Source organism: Saccopteryx leptura, chromosome 10 (genome assembly GCF_036850995.1).
Source record: "Saccopteryx leptura isolate mSacLep1 chromosome 10, mSacLep1_pri_phased_curated, whole genome shotgun sequence".
Lineage (NCBI taxonomy): Eukaryota > Metazoa > Chordata > Mammalia > Chiroptera > Emballonuridae > Saccopteryx > Saccopteryx leptura.
In genome coordinates, this window is record NC_089512.1 from 50,783,126 (window position 1) to 50,797,456 (window position 14,331).

The window sequence follows — 14,331 nt, forward strand, 5'->3', positions numbered from 1 at the left end:
CTGACCTGAAATCCAACTAGCAACCTCCACACACCGGGACAACACTCAACCAAGCTATAGTCAGGGCCAAAATTTTCTTGATTTTTAGAAAGACAGAGAAAAGGGAGAGAGAGGGGAGTGGTAAGGGAGGCATGCATTCTTCAGTTGCTTCCAGTGTGTACACTAACTTAGACTCGAACACACAACTTTGTGATTTCGGGATGATGCTCTTGACTGAGCTAACCAGCTTCGACCAAGTAAATTTTTTTAAAAATGGTAAGTAAATTTTTTTTAAAATGGTATATTATAAAACTTAAGAGGTAAAGAACAGGCCCTGGCCGGTTGGCTCAGTGGTGGAGCGACGGCCTGGCGTGCAGGAGTCCCGGGTTCGATTCCCGGCCAGGGCACACAGGAGAGGCGCCCATCTGCTTCTCCACCCCTCCCCCTCTCTGTCTCGCTCTTCCCCTCCCGCAGCCAAGGCTCCATTGGAGCAAGGTTGGTCCGGGCGCTGAGGATGGCTCTATGACCTCTGCCTCAGGCACTGGAATGGCTCTGGTTGCAACAGAGCATCGCCCCCTGGTGGGCATGCCGGGTGGATCCCGGTCAGGTGCATGCGGGAGTCTGTCTGACTGCCTCCCCGTTTCCAACTTCAGAAAAAAAAAATACAAAAAAAAAAAAATACAAAAAGAGGTAAAGAACAGTATTCAGAGAATATGTGACTCCAGCCAGCTGGCTCCCTTCCTTGGAGATCACTACTATTACCAGTTGATTGTGTGTCCTTCTGGCACTGTTTTCATATTAATAAGTAAAATTTCAAAAAAAGATACCCCAGTAAAATTTCAGTAGCCACTTAAGAATCTGGCATCATGAGAAATATGACCTTTAGAGAAATCAATGATGTTCCACAGTAATCTTTCCAGAAAAACTCAAGTATACCACGGTAATCTAAGCATTCTGGAATAACTCCACTTACCTTTCAAAAAGAAATTCTGGCAACTTTTCAAATAAGGTTTTGATAATGGCAGGCTGAAAAAGAGGACATAGGGAATTAGGAAATGGTCTCAAAATACAAAACAGAACTGTATAATTGGCCATAATTCTCTACAACAAGTGCTCTTGGAGGAAAATCCCTGCTATAATTGAAATCCTCTTGTTTTAAGAATGTCCACATGAATACTGCCTAAATTGTGAATATTAAGGTGTTGGAACACAAAGACATCAATAATTTGCCTTCTGAAAAATTGCAAAATGTCTATCAAAGCACTATTAAAATAAATAATCAAAAATATCATTAAGTATGACGAGAACTGTTAACACATGTAATGCAGACTTTTAACATGCAAGAAAGTAAGATTTCTCTTCAGAGAAACAGGAGTGCTCTTAGATTTAAACTAACTAAATTATATTCAAGATTTCCAAAAAAGGGGAAGAGATAAGAGTACAGAAAGATAAACAGTGGGAGAGAAATAAAGAGAAAAAATGGAGGATGGCATGGAAGACTTTTCATTGTATACACGGTTTTATAATTGAGATGTTTAAAACGTGTCAGTGTGCCCTGGCAGTTGACTCAGTGGTAGAGCGTTGGTCCGGTGTGTGGATGTCCCGGGTTCAATTCCCAGTCAGGGCACACAGAAGAAGTGCCCATCTGCTTCTCTCCCCCTCTCCCTCTAGCTTCTCTCTCTCCCTCCCGCTCTCTCTCTTTTCCTCCTGCAGCCATGGCTCAACTAGAGCAAGTTTGCCCCAGGCGCTGAGGATGGCTCCATGGCCTCTTCCTCAGACACTAAGAGCTTGGTTGCTGAACAGTGGAACATCGCCTCAGATAGGCAGAGCATCACCCCCCTAGTAGGCTTGCCTGGTGGATCCCAGTCAGGGCACATGTGGGAGTCTATCTCTCTGCCTCCCCTCCTCTCACTGAAAATAAATAAATACATACATACATACATACTGTCAATATATTGTCTACTCAGCAAATTAAAAGATAAAGGAAAGGAAAAGGGCAAAATAAATTTAATAATAAAGAGCTAAATGGGAGATGACATAGATGTGAGCATGGTAGAGATATATAAGGGACTCGGCACACAGAATGAAGCTTTTCGAAAGAGAAAACAGAGGCCAAAGGAATAAATGAGACTTCAAGATGTATTGAACTAATCAGCTCAACCAAAGATACAGATCCTGCCCTACCAGATGCATATCAGCAACAGGACTATAGTAAACTGTTGCAAACCCACACCCTCCCATTAGGCCCTCTACTGTGCTCCAGACACTTATGCTTGGGCATACACCACAAATCACACCCAACAAATGTTCACAAAATAGTGGTCCAGTCTCACCTGTAATATGTCAATCCCCAGAAGCAATTTAATGAGGCTTTTAGAGTAAGATGTACCCGTGCTGTAAAAAAAAGGAATTTGTTTTCTATTTTGGTTTTCTTGTTTCAGTGTATTTCTTATTTTTTCTCCATAAAATTTGTTAAATATATAGTCTTTAAAGAAAAACTAAACTGGTAGATAAGATATACAGAACATGAAAAGATGGCTTTTAAGCCAGGGAAAAGTAGAGAGCTGAATTTCTATCAACACAGGTGAAACACATTCTAGAAAACACTCTGGTTTAGTCTCATAACCATAAACTTAAAAATTTACAGGTCAGGATAAAACTCTGAGGAAAAGAGCCATAAATCAAAAGTGAAATTCCAAAAAATTGTACTCTGCATCACCATCACCACCCTGCTCCACCCTTCCCCACTGGTTAGTGCAACAGACTAAATTTCAGCAATGCTCCATGCCTCCTGTCCACACCTGGCTTCTTCATCCTGCAGACGCTCACAAGACAAAAGGCAGTTCCTAAAAATATCTTGGTCCTCAATGTAAGATTCCAGGCCACTAATGAATTCTTCTATTATCTTAATGAAATTAAAAAAAGAAAAGAAGAGAAAGAAGACAGTAAGAGTACGATTTTTAGTTTCACACTTGCTGTGGGTTAGCTAAAAATCATTCTAATGCATTCAACTTTATGCCAGTGTCTTTAAATTCCCAATACTGGCAGCAAAGGTAAAAGTACTAGGGAGAAAAGACATACTTTGGGATAAGAAGGATGTTTCCTCAGAGTCTGGAAGAGCTTCTTTTGGAAAACGATTTGATCCACAGCTATGAGGAAAAAAGAATAGCTGGTCACAAGCTTTTAACATCTCCTACCATAGTTTTACTTTCCTTAAGTCCTACGTTTCATATCTGATGAAACAAATAATGATATTTACAATCTAATTCAGTGCCAAATCTTCGAAACCCACAGTAAAACAAACTTAACTTTCACAGAGGATAGCTACCAAGTGTTCTAAAAAAGACATGCCATGGCCCTGGCCGGTTTGCCCAGTGGATAGAGCATCAGCCTAGAATTTAAACATCCGGGGTTTGATTCCTGATCAGGGCACACAAGAGAAACGACCATCTGCTTCTCTCCTCCTCCCTCTCCCCCTTCCATAGCCAGTGGCTCTACTGGTCCAAGCATCAGCCTCAGATGCTAAGGACAGTTTGGATGATTTAAGCATCGCCCCTACACAGGGGTTACAGGGTGGATCTGGGTCGGGGTGCATGCAGGAGTCTGTCTTACTATCTCCTCTCTTCTCTCTTAAAAATAAATAAAAACAAAATAAAAAAGACATGCCATAATCTTAGCCAGATAAAATAATCTATGCCAAAAAATAGGCACTTACATGCTTTATATGGCTTTATAAATATTCTAAAATTATTCTGACACATAACTAATTGCGCTCTGGGTATTTAGTTTTTCACAAGAAAACACAAAGCAATACTAGTATATAATATTTTTCTAAAGGGGAGGAGAGAAGTAAGTACTCTACTTAACATGTATTTATCAGGACCAAGGGCCGTAACAAGTCTCTAAAAAGCAGTTTCAATTTCATCATTGTCTCAAGATAAATGGTATTCCATTTTTAATTTTCATTGCTTTTCTATTTAGAAAATCCATGATTCACTATACCCAAAGAAAAGATTTAGATTAAAATATCACCTAGCTGATTCTGACTCTCTCCTGTTTTAAGAATAATTCCTGATGTCTTAAGAAGCGTTACAAAGGCACTGTCGTTTTCTTCTACTTCATTATAAACATGAGATTTCCTTGTCTTTTTGGAAAGTGGTTGCTTCCTGGCATCTGAAAATAGACAAAAATTTCAGGAATGTGACAAATAGTAAAGCAAAGATAAAAATGTAAACCCTAATCTGCTCCAAATATATTTCTGAAAACACTAAAAAAAAAATGTAAACCCTAAAATAGTAAGTCTAAGAGGAAATCTGATAGTTTCCTGAAGAATTATACTGTAATTGATGGTATAGTAAATTTTTACTTTTAATTTTTTTTACATCAAAAAGCATAAAAGCTTCTCTCATTTATTTAGTTATTTAAATAACTCCAAACTAGAAATGACATAAATGGATGACTCTCACAAACATAATGCTCAGTAAAAGGAGTCAAAGAATATATATGATGTATGATTCCATTTGAAAGTTCAAAATCAGGCAAAACTAACCTATTGATAATGTCAGCAACAGTGTTTACTTCTAGAAGGAGAAAAGATTACAACTAGGAATAGGATGGGGATTGCTTTCTGGGGGGGCTGGCAACGTTCTCATTCTTTTTTTTCCTATTTTTCTGAAGCTAGAAACCGGGAGAGACAGTCAGACAGACTCCCGCATGCGCCCGATCGGTATCCACCCGGCACGCTCACCAGGGGGCGACGCTCTGCCCTTCTGGGGCATCGCTCTGCAGGGACCAGAGCCGCTCTAGCGCCTGGGGGAGAGGCCAAGGAGCCATCCCCAGCGCCCGGGCCATCTTTGCTCCAATGGAGCCTTGGCTGCGGGAGGGGAAGAGAGAGACAGAGAGGAAGGAGAGGGGGAGGGGTGGAGAAGCAAATGGGCGCTTCTCCTGTGTGCCCTGGCCGGGAATCGAACCCGGGACTTCTACACGCCAGGCCGACGCTCTACCACTGAGCCAACCGGCCAGGGCCCGTTCTCATTCTTGACTTGGATGGTGTTATACAAGTGCTCACTCTGTGAAAATTTACTGAAATATTTATTCTTTCTTTTGTGCACTTTACTGAATGACATACTTCACTTTTTAAAGTTTGTCATTTTTTATATCTACACCTTCATTCTAACAAGGCAAGAATTTTAACATTCTGCTCTGGCCAGATAGCTTAGTTGGTTAGTGTCGTCCCGATACACAAAGGTTGCAGCTTCAATCCCCAGTCAGGTCACACAGAGAAACAAATCGATGTTTCTGTCTCTTGTCTCCCTTCCTCTCTAAAATCAATCAGTCAATCAATCAATAAAAACAACTTTAATATATACATAATATATATATGATTGGTTTTTTTAGCAAGAAAAACAGACAGACAGAGAGAGGGAGAGCTAGGGACAGACAGGAAAGGAGAGAGATGAGAAGCATCAATTTTTCGTTACGGCACCTTAGTTGTCCATTGATTGCTTTCTTATATGTGTCATGATTGGGGGGATACAGAAGAGCCAGTGATCCCTGACCCCTCCCTCAAGCCAGCGATCTTGGGCTTCAAGCCAGCCACCTTTGGGCTCAAGCCAGCGACCATGGGGTCATCCCACACTCAAGCTGGCGAAGCCACACTCAAACCACAGGAGCCTACACTCAAGCTGGCAACCCTGGGGGGGGGGGGTTGTTGTTGTTTTTACAGAGACAGAGAGAGAGTTAGAGAGAGGGACAGATAGGCACAGACATGAAAGGACACAGGCACAGATAGGAATGGAGAGAGATGAGAAGCATCAATCATTAGTTTTTCGTTGCAACACCTTAGTTTAGGGATTGGGAACCTATGGCTCGTGAGCTAGATTTGGCTCTTTTGATGGCTGCATCTGGCTCGCAGACAAATCTTTAATTAAAAAAATAACGTAAACTATATAAAACATTCTTATGTATTACAATCCATTCATTTCCTACCGCTCATGTTTATGGTTGCAGGTGGCTGGAGCCAATCACAGCTGTCCTCCGAGACAACACCAAATTTTTCTTGGATAATGCATAATGTACATGGGTCGTTGTATGACTCTCATGGAATTACATTTTAAAATATGTGGCGTTCATGGCTCTCTCAGCCAAAAAGGTTCCCGACCCCTGCCTTAGTTGTTCATTGATTGCTTTCTCATATGTGCCTTGACCGTGGAGCTACAGCAGACCGAGTAACCCCCTGCTCAAGCCAGCGACCTTGGGTCCAAGCTGGTGAGCTTTGCTCAAACCAGATGAGCCCCTGCTCAAGCTGGCGACCTCAAGATCTCGAACCTAGGTCCTCCACATCCCAGTCTGACGCTCTATCCACTGCGCCACCGCCTGGTCAGGCAACCTGTGGTTTTAAACCTGGGTCCTCTGCGTCCCAGTCTGAGGCTCTATCCACTGCACAACTGCCTGGTCAGGATATAAATATATATATATATTTTTATTTTATTTTATTTTATTTTTTTCTTAAAGTGAGAAATGGGGAGGCAGAGAGACTCCTGCACACACTCCGACTAGGATCCACCCAGCAAACCCCCTATGGGGCGATGTTCTGACCATCTGGGGCCATCGCTCTGTTGCTTGGCAACCAAGCTATTTTTGCACCTGAGGCAAGGGCATGGAGCCATCCTCAACACCCAGGGCCAATTTGCTCCAACCGAGCCATGGCTGTGGGAGGGGAAGAGAGAGATAGAGAGAGAGAAAGGAGAGTGAGAGGGGTGAAGAAGAAAATGGGCACTTCCTTCTATGTGCCCTGACTGGGAATCAAACCTGGGATATCCACATGTGGGGTCAATGCTCTACCACTGAGCCAACCAGCGAGAGCCAACAACTTTAATATTCTTACGGTCCTTTCATGTACATCATGTTGATATTGTCTAAAATTCTGTTTTATTATGAATATACTTCCTTTTTTATTTTCTTCCTTCTAAACACTGTAGCAAGATATCTGATCACTCTTATCCCCTAGCTCCTGTAATATCTCCTGGACTTGTTTATTGTTAAGTATAAAATTTTATTTCTTTTTTTTGTTTTCTTCTTTTTTTTTCTCCTTTTTACAGGGACAGAGTCAGAGAGAGGGACAGATAGAAACACCTTAGTTGTTCATTGATTGCTTTCAAACATGTGCCTTGACCTTCAGCAGACCTTCAGCAGACCGAGTAACCCCTTGCTCAAGCCAGTGACCTTGGGTTGAAGCTTGGGAGTTTTTTTTTTGTTTTTTTTTTTTTTTTGCTCAAACCAGATGAGCCTACGCTCAAGCTGGCAACCTCGGGGGTCTCAAACCTGGGTCTTCCGTATCCCAGTCCGATGCTCTATCCACTGCGCCATCGCCTGGTCAGGCTAAAATTTTATTTCTAACAATGGTCAGCAATAGTGGCTTACAAACAAAATAATAAATAGAACTGTTTTCACCTATTTAATTTTCATTTGAAGAATTTACAATGTGCCACTTCTAACAATAACCATGGAAACTTTTCCATACAAATTCTAGAGCACTCAGCGTTTCTCAAGCTGTTGTCTGCAAATGACTGCTTTCTAAAACAGTGATCGGCAAACTGATTAGTCAACAGAGTCAAATATCAACAGTACAATGATTGGAATTTCTTCTGAGAGCCAAATTTTTTAAACTTAAACTATATAGGTAGGTACATTCCTTATCAAGGTAGCGCCCGCATGTGGTATTTTGTGGAAGAGCCACACTCAAGGGGCCAAAGAGCCGCATGTGGCTCGCAAGCCGCAGTTTGCCGACCACTGCGCTAGAATAACTAGAAAGCTTATTAAAAGCATATTCTTAGGTCATATCCCATAGTTTATGAAATCAAAATTTCATGGATGGGGCTTGGGAGTCTGAATTTATAACAAACTCTACAGGTAATAATCCTGATGCACACCAAAGTTTGAGAACTAGATGTAGGGATAGAAAGAATGGGGCAGGTTCTCCTGCATCATATCTTTGAGTACAAAGCCCAGACTGGTTTCATACCAAGACTTTTAACCCAGGAGAACTAATAAAACATAATTAACAAACAGAAGCAAGCAGGTACTTGAAGTGAAATATGATGATCTACTTTTCTCCCTTAATGATGTAATAAGTTAAAATTTCCTTAGTGGCCTGACTAGGTGGTGGCGCAGTGGATAGAGCATCGGACTGGGATGCCAAGGACCCAGGTTCGAGACCCCGAGGTTGTCAGCTTGAGCACGGGCTCATCTGGTTTGAGCAAAAGCTCACTAGCTTGGACCCAAGGTCACTGGTTCAAGCAAGGGTTACTTGGTCTGCTGAAGGCCCGCGGTCAAGGCACATATGAGAAAGCCATCATTGAACAACTAAGGTGTCGCAATGCACAACGAAAAACTAATGATTGATGCTTCTCATCTCTCCGTTCCTGTCTCTCTGTCTCTGTAAAAAAAAAAAAAAATTTCCTTAGTAGATGAGTGCAATAAATAAAATAGGTTGTCAACTTCTTACTGGAATATTAAGGGCCTCTGGCAACCACATTCTCATATAGACAGAGTCTGCAGTTTCTTTGCCTCTGGTATGCTTGCTTTGATATGATGCCTTTCTTTTTTTTTTTTTTTCCTAATATTTTTTAAAGATTTTATTTATTCATTTTAGAGAGAGGAGACAGAGAGAGAGAAGTGGGGGGAGGAGCAGAAAGAATTAACTCCCATATGTGCCTTGACCAGGCAAGCCCGGGGTTTCAAACCGGCAACCTCAGTGTTCCAGGTTGACGTTTTTACCCACTGTGCAACCGCAGGTCAGGCGATGCCTTTCTTTTACATATCACTGTCATAGCATTTATCTATACCATAATTTTTATAAGGAAGGAAAGGGGGCCATAAGTTTTTTTTCCCTTTCTTTCAAAGGAGAGCATGGATACTGTCTCTCACTACCATAAATTACACAACTGAGTTTCCAAATTTGAAGAAAACACGGGTCAGCACACCTGGAGTGCTTCATGATCATGGTACTTCCCCTGCCAGGTAAGTATCATAAGATTTTTTTTTAAAGCATAGGGACTTTGTTGTATCTTTATGTCCCAGCATCTAGATAATGTACAATTGATAAGCTCTATACTAACTCCTCTTATGGAGGTGGAGACTGATAGTCTGTGGGCATGCCCAAAGTCATACATAGAATCAGAGGCAGAAACTCAGCCCCAAATCTCCTAATATAGATTCTGTGTGTTCTATCCAATAAGCCTTGATGACTCCTAGCATTGGCAAGTAGGAACTCCATATCTCTTTTAAGTACCTCACCGATTTTTATTTTATTAAATTTATTTGGGTGACATAGGTTAATAAGAGTATATATACCCTAGCCTGGTAGCTCAGCTGGTTAGTGCCTCTTTCTCTCTCTAAAATCAATCAATCAATAAATTTTTTTTTAAAAGTATAGGTTTCAAGTGTACAATTTTATAAAATAGCATCTGTATATTGCATTGTATGCTCACCACCCAGTCAAGTCTCCTTCCATCACCATATATTTGACCTCTTCAACCTTCCACCATCCCCCTACCTCTATGATAACCACCAAACTGTTGTCTATGCGTTTTTTGTTTTATCTGTTCATTTGTTGCTTTCTGTTTTATATCCTGCATATGAGTGAAATCATGGTTCTCGTGCTTTTCCATCTGACTTATTTTGCTTAGCATGACACTATCAAAATTCATACAAGTTGTCACAAATGCAGTATTTCATCTTTTCTTATGGTTGATTAGTATTCCATTATGATTGGATAAAGAAGATGTGGTACTATATATATAAAGGTATAGTACTCATCCATAAGAAAAGATGAAGTATTGTCACACACATTTGTTATAGGAAATAAAACAACAATTGAGTAGGCACTTACTAGAAGCATCTTCTGTCAGGCTCTCATTACCCTCAGATTTTGATAGTCTTCTTTTGGAAACCATTTGATTGGTTTTCTGCAATTAAATTACTTTCTACAGCAAAAAAAAAAGAGAAAAGAATTTACCCTCTCAAAGCTAGAAAAATTCTGAGAAGTTAAAGCTATAGCTCAAAGAAAACTGCTGTCTTCAAAACCAAAGTGGTTCTAGTGTTTACACTAATGTTATCTAAATCAAGGTGTTGAGAAAATTCCAACTCCTCTATCTGGTCAATACTCCCTTGCTTTCAAGACTTGTTTACATAGTTGCCTTTTCAGCCAGACCACTTTCCTCTTGCTGAAGTATAAAACCCAGTTCTCTGACATTCAAGATTCTTCATCTTCTAACCCCAAACTATATCTCTCCTTTTTTTTTTTTCCTCCAGTGACAGAGAGAGAGTCAGAGAGAGGGATAGATAGGGACAGACTGGAACAGAGAGAGATAAGAAGCATCATTAGTTTTTCATTGCGACACTTTAGTTGTTCATTGATTGCTTTCTCATATGTGCCTTGACCATGGGCCTTCAGCAGACCGAGTAACCCCCTGCTCAAGCCAGCGACCTTGGGTCCAAGCTGGTGAGCTTTGCTCAAACCAGATGAGCCCACGCTCAAGCTGGCGACCTCAGGGTCTTGAACCTGGGTCCTCCGCATCCCAGTCCGACGCTCTATTCACTGTGCCAGCACCCGGTCAGGCTATATCTCTCCTTTAATTTATTTTTTTTTAATTTTTATTTTTTTTGTATTTTTCTGAAGTTGGAAACTGGGAGGCAGCCAGACAGACTCCTGCATGCACCTGACCAGGATCCACCCGGCATGCCCACCAGGGGGCGATGCTCTGCCCATCTGGGGTGTCGCTCTGCCGCAATCAGAGCCATTCTAGCGCCTGAGGCAGAGACCACAGAGCCAACCTCAGCGCCCGGGCCATCCCTGCTCCAATGGAGCCTCGGCTGTGGGAGGAGAAGAGAGAGACAGAGAGGAAGGAGAGGGGGAGGGGTGGAGAAGCAGATGGGCGCTCCTCCTGTGTGCCCTGGCCTGGAATCAAACCCGGGACTCCTGCACACCAGGCTGACGCTCTACCACTGAGCCAACTGGCCAGGGCCTCTCCTTTAATTTAATAATCCAATACTATACACATGAACCAGACATGATACCTGACCTCAGGGAGTTCACAGTATAATAATGAGTAGGTTTAATGTAGTTTTTTTTTTTTTAAAGCAAAAGAGACAGAAATAGAGAGAGGGAGAGACAGACAGGAAGAGAGAGAGATGAGAAGCATCAATTTTTCATTGCAGCACCTTAGTTGCTAAGTGATTGCTTTCTCATACGTACCTTGACCAGGGGGCTCCAGCAGAGTGAGTGACCCCTTACTCCAGCCAGTGACCTTGGACTCAAGCCAGTGAGCGATCTTGGGCTTCAAGCCAGTGACTGTGGGGTCAAGTCTATGACACCATGCTCAAGCTGGTGAGCCTGCACCCAAGCCGGATGAGCCCATGCTCAAGCCAGCGGCCTCAGGGTTTCAAACCTGAGTCCTCTGTGTCCCACACCAACACTCTATCCACTGTGTCACTGCCTGGTCAGGCTTGATGTAGTTATTTAACTACAATCATACCCTGCATAAGGATGTTTCAGATGATGGACCACATACACACCACAGTGGTCCTATAGATTATAATGGAGCTGGAAAATTTCTATCACCTGGAAACATAATAGCTGTTCTAATGTCATAGCGCAATATGTTTGTAATAATAATGCTGGTATATACAAATCTACTGTGTTGCTAGTCATATAAAAGTATAGCACATACAATTATGTACAATAAATGATACTTGATAAGTGACTATGTTATCGTTTTAAGTATTTACTAAATTTTTATTGCTATTTATAGTATGCTCTATTTATAAAATAAATAAATAAAACAGTTTGCTATAAAATAGCCATGTACACAGCAGCAACCTCATACAATTGGTGTTTACGGCTAAATTACATCATTTTCTCTTGTGCTTGACAGGTTTTAGCCTAGAAGCAAGAGGCAATAATACCATACATCCTAGGTATGCAGTAAGCTGTATCATCTAGGTTTGTGTAAGTGCACTCTATGATGTTCACACAATGATATAATTGCCCATGGATGCATTTCTCAGAATGTAGCCCTGTGATTAAACAATACATGACTATACAGTTGTATGCTATAAAAGAAAAGCATGGGTGCTATGAGGGCTTACAAGGAAATTTAGTCTGGGGTGGGGGTGATGAAGAAAGTAGAGACAATTTCTCAGGGATAATCTCATTGAGAAAGTGATTCTAAGCAGGAACTTGAGGCTTGAAATAGAAAAAAGGCAATAGAAGAGGTAAGAGAAGAGTCATCCAGGAAGAGAAAAACTCAACACTGAAACAGATAGAAGCTTGTAGAGTTAGAAATGAGACTACAAAGGTAGAGGAGTGCCAGAACCACAGGGATTTCTAGTGTATCTTGTAAACCAGAATCTTCCTGGTCTCAGTGCTTTTACCTAAAGTGTTCTTTTAACCCCAAATGTGCTTATCTGCCTGGAAACTTGTGCTTATGTGCTTATGTGCCTTGACCGTGGGCCTTCAGCAGACCGAGTAACCCTTTGCTCAAGCCAGCGACCTTGGGTCCAAGCTGGTGAGCTTTGCTCAAACCAGATGAGCCCACGCTCAAGCTGGCGACCTCAGGGTCTTGAACCTGGGTCCTCCGCATCCCAGTCCGACGCTCTATTCACTGTGCCAGCACTACTTGTTCATTTTGTTTTTGTTTTAAACTAAGTGAGCAGAGGAGGCAGAGAGACAGACTCCAACATGTGCCCTTACCAGGATCCATTTGGCAAGCCCCCTTTGGGGCAATGCTCTGCCCATCTGGGATGTTGCTCCGTTACTGAGCTATTTTTAGCACCCGAAGCTCAGGCCACAGAGCCATCCTCAACTCCCGGGGCCAACTCCCTCGAGCCAAACAAGCCATGGCTGCGGGAGGAGGTAGAGAGAGAAAGAAAGAGGGAGGGGGAGGTGTGAAGAAGCAGATGGTGGCTTCTATGTGCCCTGACTGTGATTTGAACCTGGGACATCCACATGCCGGGCCCAATGCTCTACCACTGAGCCAACTGGCCAGAACCTATTAATCCTTAAAGACTCAATTATATGTCATCTTCCTTGAAAAATGTTCCTCCTTTCCCCCAAAAAAGTTTGCTACTCCACTGAGCTTATCTAGGAGCCCTTAGGACATTGTGGGACTCATTCAAAGAAGGAACCCAGCTTCACTCAGTATCCCTAGAGCCCAGCACAGTATCTTGCATTAAAAACAATTGAGACTATTTGCTACATGAGAATGGCTGGTAGGCAGGTAAACTCTAATAGCTAAGAAGAACTATTTTACTTAAGTTCCTCGCAGAATTTTCTGAGGTAGGTACCATTATTAATTTCTTAATCAGTAACAGAGCTGGCATATTAACTCCAGAATCTGCCCCCTTAACTACCACCTATACATTCTTGATTATAACAATGACTACCTGGTTTGCTATTAACCAGGCACCCCTACTAAGGGTTTCCTCCATTTGTTGCCTCCTTTAATAGTTATAACCATTATCACCCATTTTGCAGGCCAAAGAACTAAGGGAAGTCAGGGCCTGCTTACTTCAGGACACGCCCTTAACCGTATGCTACCTTCTGGTTAACAGAGAAGCCTACAAGATGGGAAGAGGGGGCCGGCTCCCCAGCCCAGGCCATTGGGGTAGGGGTTGGGGATAAAAGCCCTTTTCGTTTCATTATTTTTATTTAATTATTTATTTAGTATTTTTCTGAAGTTGGAAACGGGAAGGCAGACAGACTCCCGCATGCGCCACCCGGCATGCCCACCAGGGGGCGATGCTCTGCCCATCTGGGGCGTCGCTCTGTTGCAACCAGAGCCATTCTAGCGCCTGAGGCAGAGGCCATAGAGCCATCCTCAGTGCCCAGGCCAACTTTGCTCCAATGGAGCCTTGGCTGCGGGAGGGGAAGAGAGAGACAGAGAGGAAGGAGAGGGGGAGGGGTGGAGAAGCAGATGGGCGCTTCTCCTGTGTGCCCTGGCGGGGAATCAAACCCGGGACTCCTGCATGCCAGGCAGACGCTCTACCATGGAGCCAACCGGCAGCCAACCGGCCAGGGCCTCGTTTCGTTATTTTAACGACGCAGGGAGGTACCTGAAGGTCTATCCCACGACAGGACGGATGAGGAAGCTGAGGTTCAGGGCACGGAATTCCGGAGGGAAAAGCCGAGCTCGGCCGGGGCATACAAGTCAGACGACAACCGCTGCTCCACTCACCCGACGACAAGCTGTCGCCAACCCTGGTTTTCGATTTTCCCGCCCGGCGCGACGCCACTCTGACATCACGTAGCCGAGGCGCGCGGCGCAATGACTTCAAACTTCCGCGCCGGAA

At 42.9% G+C, this 14,331-nt stretch overlaps 1 protein-coding gene across 5 annotated transcripts in view; it reads right to left on the reverse strand.

Annotated features, from left to right (window-relative positions):
- The window catches only part of FANCD2 (FA complementation group D2), an 84,381-nt gene extending 70,105 nt beyond the window's left edge, over positions 1–14,276 (reverse strand). For 3 of the 5 annotated variants that reach the window (XM_066351783.1, XM_066351782.1, XM_066351781.1), the window contains exons 1-7: positions 14,095–14,276; positions 9,872–9,965; positions 4,012–4,152; positions 3,061–3,128; positions 2,781–2,884; positions 2,313–2,373; positions 953–1,005 (exon numbers count right to left, since the gene is read on the reverse strand). In XM_066351783.1, coding sequence (XP_066207880.1) covers positions 953–1,005; positions 2,313–2,373; positions 2,781–2,884; positions 3,061–3,128; positions 4,012–4,152; positions 9,872–9,935 — 491 coding nt within the window. In that variant the 5' untranslated portion in view covers positions 9,936–9,965; positions 14,095–14,276. Of the gene's footprint in view, positions 1–952; positions 1,006–2,312; positions 2,374–2,780; positions 2,885–3,060; positions 3,129–4,011; positions 4,153–9,871; positions 9,966–14,094 lie in introns of those variants that run through there. The other 2 variants (XM_066351784.1, XM_066351785.1) reach the window with 2 other exon arrangements.
- Positions 14,277–14,331: the final 55 nt, after the last annotated feature.